General features: G+C 50.6%; 1 protein-coding gene across 3 annotated transcripts in view; it reads left to right on the top strand.

Annotated features, from left to right (window-relative positions):
* Positions 1-20373, top strand: part of CLUH (clustered mitochondria homolog) — a 30754-nt gene extending 10381 nt beyond the window's left edge. Inside the window, exons 1-12 of one of the 3 annotated variants that reach the window (XM_044430272.1) lie at positions 1147-1591; positions 9132-9325; positions 10919-11090; positions 11759-11902; positions 12511-12638; positions 13550-13704; positions 14706-14831; positions 15496-15643; positions 16534-16626; positions 17502-18196; positions 18771-19003; positions 19931-20373. In XM_044430272.1, coding sequence (XP_044286207.1) covers positions 1162-1591; positions 9132-9325; positions 10919-11090; positions 11759-11902; positions 12511-12638; positions 13550-13704; positions 14706-14831; positions 15496-15643; positions 16534-16626; positions 17502-18196; positions 18771-19003; positions 19931-20085 — 2673 coding nt within the window. In that variant the 5' untranslated portion in view covers positions 1147-1161 and the 3' untranslated portion in view covers positions 20086-20373. Of the gene's footprint in view, positions 1-1146; positions 1592-9131; positions 9326-10918; positions 11091-11758; positions 11903-12510; positions 12639-13549; positions 13705-14705; positions 14832-15495; positions 15644-16533; positions 16627-17501; positions 18197-18770; positions 19004-19930 lie in introns of those variants that run through there. The other 2 variants (XM_044430273.1, XM_044430275.1) reach the window with 2 other exon arrangements.
* Positions 20374-20424: the final 51 nt, after the last annotated feature.

Genomic DNA, 20424 nt, shown 5'->3' on the forward strand with positions numbered 1-20424 from the left:
GTTGCTTTGAAACTTAATTTTCCAATCATTTTAATTTTATGAGCCTACTAAGTTGGACATGATGCATTTTCCGTTCCTAGCTTATGTCAGATCAGACAACTTTCATAAATAGTTCCCAAAACACCTGGAGCATCCTAGAAGCCTTAAGAAGCAGGAAGAGCTAAAGATTGGTAGAGAAAACCAGTTCCTCTTTCCAAGGAAGGTTAGGGAAATTCCTAAACATGTTCTTCTTTTTAGGGTGGCATTTTGGGGTATCTGGTCTGTGGGAAAAGCTGCTGTGGGGAATTACTCTTAGCATCTGTCTGCGGGGGGATTCCATTCTGCAGTGGCGCTTGAGCACAGTTTGATTGCTTCAGTGAGAACGAAGCCTGCAACCGACTTTTTTCCTCTCCGTAATTCCCTTTCTCAAGGTCTGTTTCGTATGGAGGGCTGTTTGGAAGTTTAAGTGCACCTTGGGACTTGTCATTCGACCCACCCCCATTTGTTTACGGGGTTGGCAGGCACGAAACCCTTCAGCTCGGGCCATTCTGCATTGGTGCAGGATGAGCCAGGCTATTTATAACTGGCTTTGAAGCCACCCCGAGCACTGCTAGCTCCGGTCTCTTGTAGAATTCCAGCTGGAAAGAAGGTGCACCCCTTTGCTGGGGCTTCGTTCTCCAGGGCAACAGCAGAGAGAGGGTTTGTGGCAGTATTTTCCCACCTCACACAGCCAGGCAGCTCTTTACGATCTGCCTTTGGGGGAGCTGGAGCGAGCCACCGGAATTCCGCACCGTGGGAATGCAAAGTCCGTTGGATGTTGGCTGTTCTTCTTTTGCCAAAGAGAAGAGTCGCCCTTGCATGCTTTGCTTTTCATCCAGCTGACTTCTCCACACTCCTTCCCTTAAGGTCGGTAGAGGAACTGTGGGATGCTGACAAAAGCCCAAACTCCTTGAGCATCCAGATCATGGATATTTTGAGAGCGTCTCTTTGTTCGTAGGGGGGCTCTGAGGGGGGGTTCGGTGCAACCCTTTTATTTGGAAGTCGATGGGGAACAACCTCCTTGCCACTTGCTGCCGAAGCATCGCCAGCCTGATCTTTCAGGGTCGCCGGGAGGATCTGCTGGATGAGCGGTTGCCCCTCCTGTCAGCAGCGCCTGCTATGGCTCAGAGGAACGCTCCCCAAATGCGGAGGACGCTGGGTGCCCCCGAGTGCTCCATACCGTGCCTGGATGCGGTCCTTGACTCTCTGCCCCAGGCATGCCTGCCAACAGAGGAAGAGGTGCACAGCGATTTATTTGGGGGGGCCACTGATTCCTCGCCAGCCAAGGCCCAGGATAGCTGCCAGGAGCACTCAGCTGCCGGCCTGCTGCAGTGGGGATTGGGATTTTGCGTTCCGCCTGTCCTTCCTTCCGACCTTGAGGAAGAATCAACACGGCCTCCAGGCTATTCTTGGTCACATCCAGCCCTCCAGGCTGGGGAGGTGCCCGGGGGTCTCGGCCCAGGCTTCCAGCCAAGCGCGCAGCAAGCAAATGTGGGACCAGGCGATGGGGAAGATGCTGGTCCCGGGGAGCCGTCCCCCGGCGCACGGCCCTGCCGAGGACCCTCGGGGACAGGTGAGGCGCCTGGCTTCTCTGCCTGCAGGAGTGGATTCTGGGGTGGTCGTTTGCAGAGGTCGGGGCAGTTCTGCTTTTGTGGGTCTGGACTCGCTGGCAGCGGTCTTCTGTCGGGCAAGCCATCAGTTGTTCTGGAAAGGGGGGCCAGGTCGCTGCAGGCTAACATTAGCCCAAGATGGTCCCTGAGTGGCAAGCGGGTCCGCAACCCAAGCTAAAGAGGAGGAAGAAAGCATCTATCCCAGAGGTCTCTACGGCCAGTCAGGATGCTGAATTGGGCATCTCAGTCATCCACATTTGCGCTGTGCAAAACCTTAAATGTACCCTGTTTCTCAGCTGCAAAACTGGTCTGATCGGTGGTACCTGGGCATTTGTCGTGATTCAAAGCCCCATTCCCGGGTTATGTATTCTCTGCTCTCCCAGTCTGTCATCTTCATTTGTAGAATCTTTGTAAAAAGCCACAGGGAAATGCATTCTAGGGCTGCACTGAAAGGTCCCGTAGGAACCATAGACAGATGCATTGTTTTCTGCAGTGTTGACGGGCACCTCTTTGAACATCTCCTGGTCTTCCTCTTGCAGCCACATGTGGGGAAGTCATGAATTCGCATCTTTTCCTGTGGCTTCCACCAGCTGTACCTGAGCAGCGATGTTCTCTGGCTGGGGCACAAACAAAATCGGGCTTTCCCACTGGTGGGAAGAGATTCAACACAGATCAGAATCGTACTTATACTGGAGTTTTGTTTCGGGCCCTGTTTTCTGTTGCCGTCATCGTGGTGTTAAACATTCTGGAAGGGGGTTCCAGGCGTAAGGGGAAAGCATGGTTAGAGTGGGTGAGTCATTTCAGCCAGAAGAAAGATGCCCCAGAGAAGCTAAGAGTGCCATGGAAATATGGGTTGGGCCATACTGAGGCAGGGAGGAAGCCTTTTGGATCCCAGGAAAGGGCTCTCGCTCATCTGAACAGGAGTGGCCGAATCCTGAGTGTTGGTGTACGGGGTGGAATGGCGAATGGGTAGCTGGCAGGAATGGAGTGTGCTGGGAGAGGGCTGGGAAGGCGCCCAGGACAGGAGCGCCCGATGCTGCCACATGTCGGCACAAACCCCACGTGCTCGCTGGCGCATCTTTGCTGCCAGCTATGCCGCTGTGCTCGTTCGGGAACGAGAAACCAAACTCCTGCCACCTGGCAGTGTGTGCAAAACAGAAACAGGGAAGGGGTGGAAATGGGGCGGGGGAGAATTGCCCACTTTTCCTGACAAAATCGGAATCGAGAGCCTTCCGTGGCCACCGGCCCAGTTGCTCTTGGCATCTTGGCGGCAAACAAGGCCCCTCACGTTTGCAGCGGGAGCCAAGGGCCTCAGTCCGTCCTTGGCAGCCTGCAGCTTTCCAGATGTGCAGGCCTGCAGGTTAGCACAGCTGCCGGGCACAGCGTGGGGGAAAGCTTGCTCATCAGCGGTGCCTTTAGGCGCGTGTGACCGGTCTTCCTCTCCCCCACCCCCCAGGCTCTGTGGGTGGTGCACAGGAAGGTCCAATGTTCAATGCTAAAACGGTTGTTGGTTAGGGAATCAGGAAGCTGCTGCCGGCCAGAGCAAAGGGTGGACAAACCGACCGACCGATTCAGACAGCTTCCAGGGTTCAGGTCAGTCATTAGCAGGAAAACTGCCCTGGTTCTTTGCAGCGAAGCCCGGGGTGTCCTGTTCAGGCGGCTGGAGATCCAAGACTAAAGGTCTGCTGTGCCGTTGCCCTGTGGAAAAGCAAAGATAGCTGTATTCTGGATCGACTTGTGTGCTGTGTGTATCTCCTTCTTAAAAGGCACGCATAAAATCCTCACGTTTCCCAGCTATATTTTAACCTGGACTTCATGGGTGCTTATGCTCCAATACGTTGGTCTCCCTTGTGCACTTTCGGGCAATACGGGTTAATGTTTAATGGCCTTGGCGACACGGCAAGTCCAACTGCTTGGAGTACCTTTTATGGTTGCAAAGGACGGAAGAGCCCCTGTTGGTGCTGAACGGGGTAAAAAGCAGTGATCAAATAACAAGGGACGGTGGTTGGAGCCTGTACCTTGTCGGTGTCATTTCACTCTGAGGGAGGGGAGACAGCTCAGGGGTGGAGCATCTGCTTTAGCAGCCGACCCTGGGGCTGGAAAACCTCAAGCCGAAACCACAAAGAATCTCTCGCTGGGTATCCAGAGTTCCTGGGAGACAGCCACACCTGTGTGCATGCACTTGCGTGTGCCAGTGTGGGGTGGATTGCTTGTGAGGAGCGGCCCTTTCATTTATCACATATGTATGCTGCCCCATAGCTATAGGGCTCTCTGGGAGGCTCACAATAGAACCAGAAATAAGTGCATATTCCACAAAGATATAATACATTAAAGCGATACGATGAAGCAATACAATATTAATTGTAAGCGATACAGAATCAAACAAACCTTAATACAATAATATGAGACATAATGCAATACAGAATACCACAAATAATATCAATAATAAAAAGATATTTATTTATTTACATGTATTTATACTGCCTAGAATTGCCGAGGCCTTCCTAGGTGGCTTACAATGCATAAAGCATATCAACAGAGTAAAACACATTAAAACCAAGTAAACATAATGAATTACATGTTTTTAAAAGTAGTTAAAAAGGGCCACGGCATGCAGGCTAAATGTTTTTTAAAAATCCTAAAAAGATAGGTCTTCACCTGGCACTGAAAGGAAAATAGAGATGGCACCAGGCGAATTTCCCGAGGGAGGGCGTTCCAGAGATGGGGAGCAGTAGCGGAAAAGGCCCTTCGCCTGGTGGCCACCCCGTCATCTCCCCGAGGGGTGGCTCTCGCACCCAGGGGACCTCAGCATGCCAGAAAACTGGGCAGGGGGGAAGCGGATCCCCCTCTTGGGTCCCCCCCCCCACACTCAGCACGGAAACACAGCGGGGACTTGGACTTTCTGTCCTGCTTCTGCCTCCCCCAGTATAGGAAAACTGACCTGCGGACAAGCAGTGTTGTGTGTGCTTGACTATGAAGCTGGGGAAGATGGTTTTCCCAGCCCGGGATGGGATGCTGTTCACTTAGCTGTTGCTGTTATTTCTATCGGGGGAATGTTGCTTCAGACTTCAAACGATTCAAAGAGCCTCCCGAAGCAAATTTTGTTCGAAGTATGAGGCGCCGCTGTACTTGGCTTGAAGGCCGGACTCTCCAGAGAGTCGCTGCAGCAGAGAAAGCCATGGGGGTGGATTTCTGGAAGGGTTGCGTAGAGATTGACAACCTGGAGCCCCCACTTGGGTTGAGGTGTGCCTCTCATCCTTCCAGGCAGACACGGCCAGTGGGCAGGAGTGTGGGGCGTTGTGTTGTGGTCTGCTCCAGGGCAAGCAGCCGTGATGTAGCTGACTGCACTTAATCCAAGCATTTCATGTCCTCAGGTACAAGGCAGCGGTCCGGGCATCGACTGCCGTTCTCGTCTCTTTCTCCCGAAAGCCACCAGGCTGGCGTGGGTGACACATTGTCGTGTCATCTGTTAAACAGCAAATCATCCCATCAGGGAGGCCTCTCCTGAACACCCATTCTTAGAAAGAGGCGTCTACTCTTTTGGCTGCTGCCTGCGCATTTGCATCCTGGCAATTCCCAGTGGCAGCCCCAAGTCCAAAAATATAAACCCCAACAGTTCTCCAAGATGTTTTATCTCTTGAGCAGGTTTCTCAGGGGTAGATCAGGGAGATCTGATAGATACTAAGCCTGGCTGGCTTTCCTGGAAGCACAGCAAAACTTCCCACTTGCCATGTCTGAATCGTGGCATTTGGGCAGCAGGATGCCAGCGACTGTGGAGTAATGTGTGAAGGCAACCTCATTCCGTCTCCGGATCAGTTGCTGGTCCAGATGGCTGTGCCAAGGCAGAACAGCCCCGTGCAACTGCGATTGGATTTTAAAAATGGGGAAGCATGCAGTTCTTCCCCCGACACGCACACACCACCATCCGCTTGGGCCACAGACCTGCGGCGCCATCTGCTTAGCAGGCGTGGCAGAGGAGAGATTCTGGGGGGCGTACGTGCGGGGTTGTGCCCAGAAAAACACGCATTGCACAAAGGAAGCCCCAGATTCCCTCCTCGGCCGAAGGTGTGGGGAAGACCCTTCCCTGCTTGGACCCCTCGTCCGAGGAGACCCCACTGAGCTAGGTGGACCATGCGGCTGACTGACAAGGGGGCAGATTCTTGTACTTGCATCCACGCCCGTGTTCTGCCTGAACCTATTTCTGTCCTTGGCCTTGCCAAGGGCTCAGAGTAGGTCAGACACAGAAGAAAGGAGAGCAAATCTACCTTATTTTGAACAGAGTGTATTCCAAATATTTTAGCCCCCATCTCGCAACACCCCCGTGCTGAGTTGCTCAATCTCTGAAACTCTTAACCAAGCAAGGTGATCCAAGAATGAGCAAGGGAAAGGTTTTTGGCGTGTGCGCACTTTCGGCTAGAGGTCTCTTGAAAAGAAGCAATTAGCCGGGCTGATTCCTTCCCCACCCTTCCCAGATGTGTAGGGCAGAGGTGGCGGCCGCCTCCTTTTCCTTGCCTTTTGATCTTGATGTATTGCAATTTCGCTTTGACAGTGTTTGCTCATTTTTGCAAGTAGGAGGTTGCTGAGCTGTCCGGGTCTTGGATGAAGGGTGTAATTCTATGTATGCGTAGACAGAAAAAACGTGCAAAATCCAGCATTTCTCTCTTAGCGTGCATAGGATGACAACCTACGATGGCTGGTATTAACCTAAGAAATACTGCGTGCCTTTTTACCCACATAAATCCCTGCCCCTTCTTTTCTTTCTTGTGGAGGCAAAGTAGAGAAGATGTCCCATGATGCCCATTTTACAGATGGGTTAGACGAGCAAAAATGATTCGGGGGAAATGGTGCCAAAAGCATGTGTTTGGGGCAAGTTTTATTTATTTATTTATTTGTTTATTAAAACATTTTTATGCCGCCCCATTCGCCGAAGCCTCGGGGCGGCTTACAACAAATAAGTTAAATAACATTTTAAAATATATACATTAAAATAAATTACAAATATACAATATAAAATAAGCCACCCTGGCCAGAAAAATTCAATCATATTAACATGTAAAGTTTCATAATGTTATTAAGATCCAGGCTAGGAAAGAAGCACATATCTATTTTTCAGAAGCATTTATATACCACTTTTCCAAAAATGCTTTTTGAACACACACAGACTGTATTTTTAAAAATTAAAGTGATTTTTTAAAAAATAGGTAAAACCCATCCATCCGATGCAAAATCTTCTCTTGGCATGGGAAACTTCACTTGGCGCTGAAGCTAATCAAGAGTGCCAGAAATGCAAATAACTAGCACATGACGTGGCTCGTTTGCCGTCAGTGATGCAGAACAACCTTGTGCCAGGAAGGTGGTTCTTGAGGTATCCTAGTCCTAATTTCTTCAAGGGCCTTAAAAGTTTTAAATTTAAGCCTAGAAAGGGAATGGGGAATGTTGACGCTGTTTTGAAACCCAGGCGGTGTTCTGTGTGTTTTAATTGCAGCTCTCCATGTACTCTGCTAGCTGTCGTTTCCAGACCATCTTCAAGGGCAGCCCTGTTTCCAAGTGCTTTGCGGTAGTCTAACTATGGCTTCTCACTGCAGGTGACCAGGTTCTTCTATGAATCTGCCTTGAACCAGGCTAGGGCCATGCATGGTATGAGATTAGCTAGCTGTGTTTCTCACAAGCACTTTGTCAATGCAGAATTCGGTAGTAAAACCGGCCTCCTGTTCTGTTGTTGCTGTTGTAATCCAGAACAAGCTGCTAGTCCTTAGTGTGTGAATCAGAATCGCTAGAGGGATGCTGAATCAGCCTTAACACTGGTCACAGATAAGGCAAAGCAGCAACAGGGCTTGTGACCAGCAAAACCAAAATATATCCAGCCATTTTTTCATAAGTTGCGTGACTTTCCCAAGCATGGGAAAGGAATGTCTTTTCACCCCCTAAGTATTCCACTCTGCATTTTTACAGCCAGCATGAGGAGGAGGTGCTTGGTAGATGCCCTACCTTTCTGTTCTCTCTCGTATTTATTCCCATGTCCCCCAAAGCGCTGTTCATATGTTATCCTGGCAATGACCTGGTATTGTACGTGTGAACGGTGCCTGGCCCAGAACTGCTTCCTGGCCAAGGTGTTGGTAAGTCTCTCTTACATCCCAAAGGTCCATGCATGTAGCATGCCTGGCGAGGTCACGTGAGTGCGGTTGGAGCAACCCACAGATCTTGGAAGTACCGGTTACAGCTGCCTGCAGGCCCCACAGGGGTGTCCACACCCTCACTGTGGTCGTCGTAATTAAAGAGGAGTCTCCCCACTTGGACTACAGGAGCTCTTCTCATTTTCCCTCTGCCCCTCGACATGCACACATTCCGTGGCTTTTCTTTCTCCTCTGGCTTGTCTCCCACCTCTGCAAGATGCTGAACTCCCAGACAAAGAAAAGGGCGTTGTTCCTTTGGACAAGGGAGAAGGCAGATAAGGTGGAGCCAGTTCTTAGTAAACACCAAACCTGAAGAGAGAAGAAAGGCCAGCAACATGCATCATCAGACGAGCCCGGCAGAACTGGTTCCCTAGAGCAAGAAAGCTGAGAATGAACTGTGGGGTGGGGGAAGCGTGGCGCCGCCTTCCTTGGCCTCTTGCATTGCGATTCCCAGCATCCCCAGCCAGCCTCTAGAAGGCTGGTGTGGAAGGACACTGAGCTCACTGCCGAGGCAGGAAACACATTCTTCCTGTCTTGCTCCTTGGCCCTAAACGCTTATCTGCCCTCTCTAGTCCAAGGCTTAGCCCTGGCTCCAATTTGTGGACCTCCGTTTGGGTGAGCTGATAAAAGGCTAAAATATACAATACTTTTCCTTTTCAAATCTAAACTTATTTGACTGCTTTTCACAACAAAAAATGCATCGTTTATCACTTGGAGTTGGAAGAGCTTTTTCTTTCTAACCATGCATGGGCAGCACCTTAGTTTTCCAAACTGTACGATTGTGTAGCTTAATTTGCTAAACTTACATACTTACTCAGAAGGAAGCCCTACTGAGCTCAGATGGGGCATAACCCCAGGTAAGTTACCATATGAGGCCGCAAGCACAGGTTTCAATCACCAGAATGGATGTGGAGAGATTACTCAGTCCCACTTGCCTTGGTGCTGTTTGCTTCTGAGTAGAGTTAAAATCTTGTTTTGGCCATGCATATTCTGCCTTTGGTTCCATCCACAATTCGAATAGGTGCCCTGAGACCTTTCCTAAATCGGAATTTGGTCCTTGTAGTGCCATGCAAGGTTACCTGCGATTTGATTTCAGTGTAGATAGATTTGTATAAGATCTCACTGTGTGTGTTGTTGAGTCCTTTTGCCAAGTTTTTCTGTTCAAACGTGTTTAGCTATTGAAAACAAAGTTTTGCAAATGTGACCCTGTTAAGTTTAGGGCATTCGGTGACTTTCTTCCTGGAACGCTCACGCCACAAGGAGCTATTAATCCCAATGCACTTGCAAGTCTAAAAATCTTTCTCTCTCTCTCTCTCTCTCTCATTGCCAGAGGAAGAACCGCCCAGAATAGCCCTGATGAATGGAGATGGTTTGCACGAGAACCACAAAGATGAGACAAGGCAGGATGACCAGAAAGAAACTGACCACACAGAAGATGCAAACGACCAGGAGGTTATTGTTATTCAGGACACTGGCTTCACAGTCAGAATTCACGCACCGGCCGTGGAACCTTTTTCTCTGCAGGTGAGTGTCTCTAACATGCCGTTCTGGTCTCTATCTCAGGTCCCCTTGTTTTCCAGACCCAACTAGAGGGACTTCAAGTCTGCCTGCCAAATCGTGTGAGCCCAGATTGGCCAAGGTTCTGAAAGTGGAAGCTGTTGCTTCTCCTCCAAGGACAGTCCCAGAATAATAATGCTGATGTGCTCCATTTCCTTAAACTGCTGGGCCCACTCAGTCGATTTTCTGTACCCATCCATTTTTGCAGAGAAGAGACCAGTGCACAGACAAAGCGGTAAAGCTTTCCTAACCGATGCCAGAATTCCAGCTAGGAAGTAACTGACTTGCTTGGGCTAGACAAAGTCTGTCCAGCCAGGTCTGGATACACTCCCTGGATCCGTGATGGCTTGCACCAAGCTGATGCGAAAAAGGAATGTTTGCCAATCTAAACCTAATTTGGAATTGAGCACAAGCAGCATTTGAAGAGAAATGGAGTTCTTTATCTTATGTGCAGCTCAGCTTTCCCTGTGAAACTTTTCTCCATCCCCTTCAAACCTTTTTATTTAAGCGGTATTTTAAAAGTTAATAGTTTTAATGCTTCTTCCAGTCGCTTTTGCTTTGTTTTATTTTGATTCAGTCCGATTTATTTGATGTTTACTTATTGTCTCACATAGTATTACTGTTTTAATCTGTTATGGGATGTTATTAGATGCTTTACATTGTTTTTTAAATTGTTGTATGCCGTCCTTATTTATATAAAGGACGGCATACAAAAGTTTTTAATAAATAAATAAATAACTACAGAGTCTTATGTAGAATATAATAAAAAGTTGTTTAGCCACGAGCGGCTGCCCATCATGAGCAAGACAGACACAGGATAGGATCCAAAAATGGAAACTGCAGCATTTTCTAGAAAATTACATCCTGGGAACAGAACTCAGCACTGTTTGGTTTAGGCAAAAGTCTCCTATCCCCAAATACTACACCTACTTGCATTATGGAGTGGTACAGTCCAGAGAGGGCCATGCCACATTCTCAGTGCAAAATTTGGGGAAACAGATTGTGGACAAAGGCACTTTTACCCCACTCTACCTGCTTGTGCATCTTACTGGGACAGGCGTTGTAAGGGTTTGCATCGGAGATCACTACCGCCCCCCAAACTGTGGCTGTATCAGTTCATTTCCTGCACTGGCCCTGACATGATCTGCTGGTGTGGCCAAAGAGGAATCGTTAGACTTTAAGATGTCAGGAGATGAGCTCTTGTTTCAAAAACGTTTGACTGGGGTTGAGATTTTCGTCACCTGACTCCTTATTCTTGCATGGGTTTCCCTTGGCTGGTGGATTTTTCATTGCATGCCCTCGATTTTAGTGGTTCGGTTTGGTTTCCGTCTTAGGAGCTTTGTGGTTTGAACCCCTGGGATTTAGTTTATAAAAGAAAGCAGGGTATAAGTTGTCTTAGAAACAGAGAAACAGACCGAGTCAGAAGGGGCCTCCCAGGCGATCTAGCCTGACCCCCGGCTCCAGCCAGCTCCGCTCACGACATGCCCACCATGTGCATGTCCAGCCTGTCTTTGAACACCCTCTCTGCTTCCTCCTCCTCCCACCACCTGCTGCGACAAGGTTTCCCCCCAAGAGATGGTCCAGGAGATCCACCAGGTTTTGATGGACCGTGAAGACACCTGCCACCGCACCTGCTTCTCCCTGCAATTTGAGGGCAACGTGCTGGATAACTTTGCAGAGTTGAAGACCATCGAAGGCTTGCAAGAAGATTCCGTGTTAAAAGTCATCGAAGGTAACACTTTCAAACTCCTGTTCGAGGGGCAGGTAAAATATTAGATAAGGCTCTTCACAAGCGAATACCCACGGGCTTACAACAGCCGCTTGAGTCTCTCTCAAGGGCCAAGTTCCATTCTGAGAGCCCAGGGTGCTGTAGAGGTGAGAGCTTTATTTATTTATTTCTTTATTTATTAAAACATTTTTATGCCGCCCCATTCACCAAAGCCTCGGGGCGGCTTACAACAAATAAGTTAAATAACATTTTAAAATATATACATTAAAATAAATTACAAATATACAATATAAAATAAGCCGCCCTGGCCAGAAAAATTCAATAATATTAACATTTAAAATGCTGCTTGAATGCTGGGTTGTTGTTGTGATGCTAAAATGGAGCTCTCGAAGCCGCCAAGATTGCCTGACAGTCTTTGGAAAAGGCTGCCTTGTCTCCGCTTCGCTCTGGGAGTCCTTAACCCGAGGATCCCCTGTCCTCCAACCTTTCCTGGCGAGACTCCCCTCTCCCCAATTCCCTAACTTCTTCCTTGCCCTCTGGCAAACCTGCTCCAATTTGTCCACGTTCCTCTTGCGTGGCATCCCTAACTGGACACAGATATCTGGACAAGGTCTGACATGATGCTCTTCCTTCCTCTCCACTGCCCACCTCCCCCACCCAAATATTCCCAGAACCATACACAGTCCGGGAAGCCAGGATACATGTCCGTCACATCCGAGATCTTTTGAAGAGTCTTGACCCCTCAGATGCTTTCAATGGCGTTGACTGCAACTCGCTGTCATTTCTCACTGTCTTTACGGAAGGAGACCTTGGAGGTAAGCAGTGGGAAAAGCAGCCCAGTCTTCTGCTTCCACTGGGGATGTGTATAAATTTGCATGCCGATGGTTTGGTCTAGGTTGCCATATTGCAGTGTTCAGCTTTCTAATCTTGGATGACCTTGAGGTGCTGGAAGTAAGATGTGGAGGGCCTCTCGTTTGCCTGCTGTAAGCGCACGCTGGAGCTGTGCCGCTTCAAACGGCTTTTGGGACCTCTGTGCAAAAGCCATGTGTAAAGGTAGCATGCCAGACCGAGGGTTGAGTGAGATTTCCCTGGCGCAGGAGCGTTCTCTGCAGAAGAGATCTTTGATTTGTACGGAAGCGCCTCCTGGCATGTGAGCGAGACAGAGTGGCAATGCCCCGATGTGGGTTTAGAGCTAAGTGTGAGACGCTGGGCAGCACTGAGCTCCCAGAGAATGAAGAGAGTTGCTTGTTTTTGCTTTTTTCCAAAGCAAGCTTCTAGTCTTCATTGCCCTTACAACCTAAGGTGCAGATAGGCTGCTGAGAAGGTGATGAATTCATTTTACACACACACACACACACCCCAGACTGGCCCACCTGTTGGTGCTTCTGATTGCTTTTCTGCCCCCCTATGTTCTGTCTTCCAGACAGTGGCAAGCGGAAAAAGAAAGGTACAGAAATGGAGCAAATCGACTGCACCCCTCCTGAACATATCTTGCCCGGAAGCAAAGAAAGGCCCCTTTGCCCCCTTCAGCCTCAGAACAGAGATTGGAAGGTACCATTGCATAATTGCCGGGGGGTTGGATTTCTCCTGTCCAGTCCAGCATTGGCCCAAAGGCAGGGCTGCGTCCTCCCACCAGTTCCTAGCAGATCTCTTTGACTAGCGTTGGTGAACCTGGTGGCCCTGTTGCTGCCCCATCACCAGGCAAAAAGTCAGAAAGCACTCCAGTGTTTGCTTTTTAAATGCACTCCGCTGTATCCTGTCTCCCTTTCATGCGGGATGTGCTAAGGCCAGCACGCAAGCTTAGCACATTGAGCAGAGGGATGCTCCAGGGACCAGCCGTTCCGCCTCCGCCAGCTTGCTGCCTTCCACGTGCGTCGAATTGCCGCTCTTGTAATTCCCAGCCACCACGCATTGAGCCTCTGAGCACGCACAGAGCAGTTTCTGGAACCCAGTCCAGCAAATACTTCCGAGAACCCTGCTCTTGCACAACTTCCAACCCCTTTTGGAAGCAGGCAGGCCTCCTCTCTGCCTGCTTCCCCTCGCGTGGGCTCGTCCTTTCCTGAGGCTGCCGCGCAGGGTCAAGAGCTGTACCAGGTCTGGCCGCCTCCTGCATCACACCACCTCCTGGCTATTCCCAGAGTCCACCGGAACACACGGCCTTGCAGTGAGCCCCTCTGCTTCTCCCATCTTGATATCTGGAGGCCTAGTTCCCCAGGGTGCCTCCTCCCCATCCAAAGCGTCCAAATCTTCCTGACCTTCAAGCTCACCCAAGCCCAGCCGCCTCTTTCCTCCCCCACACTGGCCACTTAAGAAAAGGTGTCTCAGAAGCAGGGGAGATCCTGCTCCCAGGTTCTCGGGAGCGGCCACAAACCAACGTTACCTGCGTGGAGTAAAGCAGCGTTCCTCTCGTAGAGACGTGAACCCTGTGTCTTCTGTGCTCCTCTCCATCTCTCCCCCGAAAGCCTCTGCAGTGCCTGAAAGTGCTGACCATGAGCGGCTGGAACCCCCCGCCCGGCAACCGCAAGATGCACGGCGACCTCATGTACCTGTACGTCATCACGATGGAGGACCGGCACGTGAGCATCACTGCGTCCACCCGAGGCTTTTACCTGAATCAGTAAGTGGCGAAACGGCGGTCTGTCCCACAGCCTCTCGTGCCGGAGTTTACTCCCCTGTGTGCTCGCAGGACTCTTTCCAGCAAAGCCTCTTGCATGATCTGGCCTTCCGTTTGTCGTTTGCTTGCTCTATTTATTTATGGAAAATTTGTCTATACTGTCCCATCACAGGTGTCTTGGGGCGGTTTACAAGGAATTAATACGATAAAATAAAAATGTTGCACAGCGTCTGATGTTAAAATAAAACCACTAAATAAAGCAGGTTAAAAGTCAAAGTATTGGGAGAATAAAAAGGTTTTCACCTGACACCAAGAGGAAAGAAGTGTTGGCGCCAGGCGAACTTCTCTGGGGAGCGTGTTCCACAATCGGGGTGCCCCCACAGAGAAGGCCCTCCTGCTGCGGAGTCACCCTCTTGATCTCTTTCAAGGACGGCTCCCGGAGGAGGGCCTCTGACATGGATCTCAAGGGGCAGGAGGACACATAGGGGAGAAGGCACTTCTTGTGAGTCTGGTCATCCTGTTATTCTGGAAAGCTGTGGCCTTTCCTCAGTTTCCTCCCATTCAGTGCTAGGTGCTCTGTTCGCCCCATGTCCTTTGCCTAAAGGGGGGGAGCAACAAAGCCAGTCCCCATCTGATGACCAGGACAGTTGTCCTCCTGGCAGCACCACTGTGAACTGAATGACCAGGCAGCCAAGCTGCATCCCTTCTAAAGAGAGGCATCCTTCGGCTTGTGGATTGGATGCCCCCACATCCTAAGAAGAAGATCCTTGTGGTTGTGGCACTTGCTTCGTGGCCGTGGAAGGCTGACAAGTGGGAGACGGGTGGGGAGAAACGGGAACAGCACGGAGGGGTGGGGGCATTCTGAAAATCTGCAGCACTCCACGACTTTTCCTATTGCCGATAAATGGAAACTTAGTACCTCTGATCCGCAGAATTGCTGCCCGGGGCTAGCTCAGGCTGTGGCCCACACATGAGTAAAGCTTTTGGCTGCTTGTCCTCGGCAGGTCCACTGCGTACAACTTCAACCCCAAGCCTGCCAGCCCCAGCTTCCTCAGTCATTCCTTGGTGGAGCTCCTCAACCAAATCAGCCCTTCCTTCAAAAGAAACTTTGCCTCGCTGCAGAAGAAACGGTAACGTGCTTTTCTCTGTGTTTTTTCTTCCCCCGGTACGCATTTCTAGATTTTGCCTTCATTGCTTTTCTTCGCATCCTGTTCTTCAGCAGCTTTAAAAAACAAAAAGTACCCTTCAAGTTACTAGTCCTTTATGTTCAGCTCAAAACTGTGTGTGGCAAAATAAAGAAAGAGCAGTGAAAGGCACTGGGGATTTGATCTGCATGTGAAATAGGGTGATTTTCTACTAGCTGCGATTATTCCCCGAAGGGAGCAGAGATTCTTGTTGCCTGACCTAATGCTGTGCTCTCACACCTGTCTGCAGGTGAGGAGGTACATTTAAAACAAAGCTGTTGATTTGTGCTTTGTGAGATGATGAGAGATGCCTCTCCCATCTAACAGCTTCTCAGAGTGACTCGCTGCCCAAACGAGCACAGTTTTTTAAAAGCAAACAATTTAGTAATAGCCGCAAAGAGAATTTATTCTGAAAAGCGGCAGGCGTGGGAACACAATTTAGTTTAAAGGTCTTGGACAATGTAGCAACAGACACCTTTGCCCTCAAGGCCTCTCATTCCAGTTTGATCCATCTCATGCATTTGTGGGTTGCTCACAAGGCTGCAAACACCCAGGGCCTTCCAGAAGGCAGTAGTATAACAATTGCTGCATGTGGTGTGACTCCAACCAGTGTCCAGAGGCACCCGCTAGAGCGAATATACACCCCCTTCCAAGTGTACACGTGGACAGCACCGCTAGCCGAACATGCCATGGACTGCGTGAGAGCCGAAGACGCGTATACCTCAAGGCTGGGCTATGAAGAGCACATCCCGGGACAGGTAGGGCTTGGACTTGAGGGTGCTTTGTTCTGGGTTCCATCCTGAATGTTGCCACTTCGGCACTAGCACTTACTTTAAGCAGCAATCTTCTAGCCCTCATGGGGACAGAGTCGGTGTTGATAACACGGGGAGCACTGTTTCGAACCTGACTCAAGAAGCTGCCAGTGCTGAAGAAGCAGTATTTCTGCTACATTCATTTCTTCCCAAATGGAGCGATATAAGGGCAACCAGGCGGACTCCAGCCTGCAGAGTTGCAGACTTTCAACCTAAATCCAGGTTGTCTGGACTCCCAGTTCATCCTCTTGCCCAGGGCTCCCTGGATAGTCAAGCGCTTTCCACTGGCTCCGTCTGCTTTGTTAGTTTCCTGGCCGTAGGTCTCCTGCCCCTGGTTCAGACAGAATACTCTGAAACTGAAACACAATTTCACCAACTGTGGTGCATTTGAAGGACAGAAGGACCACTCCAGATGGTCTCTGGTCCTGGGCTCATCAGGGGCAAGCAGCCCAGAGTGAGTCATTTGCTTCCTTTCCCTCCCATGCTCAGTTCAGGGCGGAGATCATGGCTTGGTTAAGCCACAGTTTCCTTTTTCATCTGGGTCAGGAAACTGTGGCTGAATCCATGCTTACTAACTTAGCCATGTGAGGCTTGCTCCATTTCCTGATGAGTAAGAGAATAAGCCACCGTTCCTTAATTCGGATGTAACAGAAAACGGTGGTTTTAAACAAAACATCCTCTTTGCACTAAAGCCAGGCAAGTGGAAGAGAATTCTGCAAGAACTCTCTCTCTCTCCCCCCCCCACCCCCTTCCCTCACCCTGCAGACTAGGATTCTGTGTGCATGTTTTTGTTCTGTGTATATAAATTCCTTTCCGTCATCCCTTTCTCCTTTCAGACGAGGGATTGGAATGAAGAATTGCAAACTACCAGAGAACTGCCACGCAAAAACCTGCCGGAGAGACTGCTAAGGGAACGAGCTATCTTTAAGGTAACTTCTGCCAAGAGAAAACGGCCAATGCATTTTCCCAGGGATAATTCGTGGTACCTAAATTCAGGTGCTGGAATCCTGCTTGTGGCCGACAGCAAAGGTAACTTGCAGCACGGTGGGTCTCGGAGGGCATAGCAGTCGGTTCCTCTGTCCACCCTTGCACGGCGCTTTCCTGTGTAGAGCGGGATCCGCAGGAAAAGTCCCTTGAGGCACCAGTGGCTGCTGGCCAGAGCCCAACGTGGGCACAGGTCACAGCACTGAGTGTGCGCATGTGCAAGGAATTAAGCTGAGGGTAGCCGTTCCCTGTCCTGCGTTTGTTTAATTTCTGTGCTGCCCAGCAGCTCTCACTTAAGACTGAGAGATCCAGGAGAAACAGCAGCGTTGGCTGCCTCCCGGCAAAGGCTGGCACGCAGGACAACCAAGACCGTTTCCGTGCCAAACCCAAATGGATTCAAATAAGTAGTCTCACCCCAGAGTGCCTGGAGCTGGTTGGCCACCACCCGTTCAGGAACCTTGCCCAGGAAGGAGATGTTTGCCACGGGCCTAGAGTGGTCGCTTTCTCCTGGAGATACAGGAGCGTATGGAGCCACCATTCTGAGGTCTTCTCCAACCTGGCGTCCTTCAGCTGGATCCGACTGCAGTTCCTAGGTTGCTGGGAGTTGTGGCTGGACCCAGCTGGAGGACGCCAGGTGTCAGGTCCAAGCTTTAGTCCGTCCGGCTCAGCACTCACTGTCTTCTGAGCAGCTCTCCGAGGTCTTTTCTGGCCCTGCTCCCTGGCACCAAACATGGGCTCTCCTGCGCCGTGGCTTAGAGGCTGAGGAGCACGGCCCCACTTCCCAGTCCCTCTTCAGCCGAGGTTGTCTCACGCTTCCCAGGTTCACAGTGACTTCACTGCCGCCGCCACCAGAGGCGCGATGGCGGTCATAGACGGCAACGTGATGGCCATCAACCCCAGTGAGGAGACCAAGATGCAGATGTTCATCTGGAACAACATCTTCTTCAGCTTAGGCTTCGACGTCCGGGACCACTACAAGGACTTCGGTGGGGACGTGGCCGCCTACGTGGCCCCGACCAATGACCTCAATGGGGTCAGGACCTACAACGCAGTGGACGTGGAAGGCCTGTACACTCTGGGCACCGTGGTGGTGGACTACCGAGGGTACCGGGTGACGGCCCAGTCCATCATTCCGGGCATCCTGGAGCGCGAGCAGGAGCAGAGCGTAATCTACGGCTCGATAGACTTTGGCAAGACGGTGGTCTCCCACGCCAAGTACTTGGAGCTGCTGGAGAAAACCAGCCGGCCCCTGAAGATCCAGAAGCACACGGTCCTGAACGACAAGAACGAGGAAGTGGAGCTGTGCTCGTCGGTGGAGTGCAAGGGCATCATCGGCAACGACGGGCGGCATTACATCCTCGACTTGCTCCGCACCTTCCCCCCCGACCTGAACTTCCTGCCTGTGGACGGGGAGGAGATGCCGGAGGAATGCCGGAAGATGGGCTTCCCCAAGCAGCACCGGCACCAGCTGTGCTGCCTTCGGCAGGAGCTTGTGGATGCCTTCGTGGAGCACAGGTGAGCCTCCGGGAGTCCCTTGGCCACCCATCCCTGGAATATGATTCGCATCCTTCCGGGTTTCTTGCTGGGTTTGCATCCTCTACCCAAGATGCGTTCTTTAATTCATAGAATCATAGAAGAGTTGGAAGGGGCCATGAAGGCCATCGAGTCCAACCCCCTGCTGTTGCAGGACACCACATTACACCATCCCACTCAGGTGGCTGTCCAAGTTCTTTTTGAATGTCTCCAGTGTGGGAGAGCCCCCCACCCCTCCAGGCAGCTGGTCCCACTGCCGTGTTGCTCTGACCGTGAGGAAGCTGTAGGCACATACCTCACTTTTCACTCCAGAAGGGGTCCCGAGAGCTGCTTTGGTGCCACCAACCTGGCATCTTTTTTCAGCCTTCAGGGTGGCCATTTAGCTACACGTGGGCCTCCAAAGGGGAAGAAGCACATCTTAGGAGGCGGACTTGGGGATCTTTCCCTTGTTTGAAGTCCTCTGCAAAGAGCCTGCGAAGATGAGTGGTCTTCCACACGCATCCCTTGTGCTTGCTTCTCTTAGTACCTTCTCCCCCGACTTTCCTCTCCACGGCAGGTATCTCATGTTCATGAAGTTGGCGGCCCTGCAGTTAATGCAGCAGAAGGCCAACCAGTCAGAAGGTGACACCCCTCTGGAAAATGGAGGCAGCCCCACCCCCTCCTTTCCCGAGAACGGGGTAGAAGATGGCGAGAAGTCTCCTCTGGAAGACGGCAAAATGGATGAGAATGTGGCCGGGCTGGACCAGGTAAAGGAGCTGACGGAGACCATCGCATCGGACAACGGAGCAGGTATCTTTGGTGTCCCCCAAAGCTCGAGAGAGGCTCATTTATAGGAAGGACCCTGCTCGGTCAGACCAAACTCTGTGTGTTCCAGCTTCCTGCTCCAGTTCGTGGCCAGCCATGCCCTCCCAAGACACTTACAGCCCCAGCGCAGGAGATATTGGCCTTCCCGCTTGGTCTCCACCTGCATTTCGGAGCTAGCTACCTCCTGAACGTAGACGTTCCGTCAGGCCTGATATTTCAGTGCATTTGGTGTGCGATTCATTGGCAGCGTCTGTGGTCTGGCCTGTAGTGGTGTTTTCTGCATGGCTTGCACCACTAAAGCTCTCGTACACAGTTGAACAAGAGTACACAAAAGGTTGGGTACACATCTGAGCAGAAGCACAGAACATAACTTGACAAAGCTTTCAAAGCAGACCTAAAATGCGGTGTATTTAGAAAGTGCACAGAACTGAAACCAAAGCCAGGGTGGGCCAGGCATCTAGGGAAGGGTGTCCAGAGATGGTTTCAGGGTCAGTACGTGTGGGAAGAAGTGATCTCTCCAGGTAAGAGCTGTTGATAGGCTTCTTCCTCCTCCGTGAATTCACAGAATGCTCTCTCAAAGCTTTCTGGTGCAATGGATTCGTTTTGTCCTGTATCTCCTCCTTGTGACCACCTAAGTTTCAGCCTTGTGCGAGAAAAGGGCCCTGACATCTCCATCAAATCCTTCAGCCCATCTTGGTCCTCTCCAGATGTGTGGGACTACAGTTCCCATCATCTTCAGCAGGCTGCCGTTTCAGAGGGCACCAGCACTACAAGCATGCTGCTCCCAAGCACAGCTGTGCTACAGATTTTGAAAAAGAGCCCTGCTATTTTCTTTCGACAATTTATTTCTTCAGCCGAGTCCTGCTTGCCCTTCCTTTGTTCACTTCCGTGCCTCTTTCTCCCTTTGCTCAGTGGACCCCAGAAGCAAAGAGATCATCCAGAACGCTTGCAAAGCCGTTGGTTCCATCAGCAGCACGTCCTTTGATATCCGGTTCAACCCAGACATCTTCTCGCCCGGTAAGAAGGTGCTCCAGGGGTCCTTTAGGCATATTTTCCCTTCCAAATAGGATTCTGTTGTAAGCATTCACGTACTGCTAGAGTTCCTCTTCTTCCAGTTATTAAATCCAAGGAGGGACTCTGTCTCCACCCAAGAGCTCCTGCTCCATGTGCAGAATGCCGAAGATTCAGTTCCAACCTCTCCAGCCTGAAAAGAGTAAAAAATGGATGCGTAGAATGATGGAAAAGAGGTTTTTATGGCTGTGGCTTGACAGCCCGGAAACCTCTCCTAGCCCCAAAGAAACAGGAGTGGGCCTTACGCAAGGCAAATGCCCAGTGGCTCTTCTTCCCTAAATAATAATAATATTTATTATTATTATTATTATTATTATTATTATTATTATTATTAT

Source organism: Varanus komodoensis, unplaced genomic scaffold (genome assembly GCF_004798865.1).
Source record: "Varanus komodoensis strain SLA01 unplaced genomic scaffold, ASM479886v1 scaffold20_1, whole genome shotgun sequence".
Taxonomy (NCBI): Eukaryota; Metazoa; Chordata; class Lepidosauria; order Squamata; family Varanidae; genus Varanus; species Varanus komodoensis.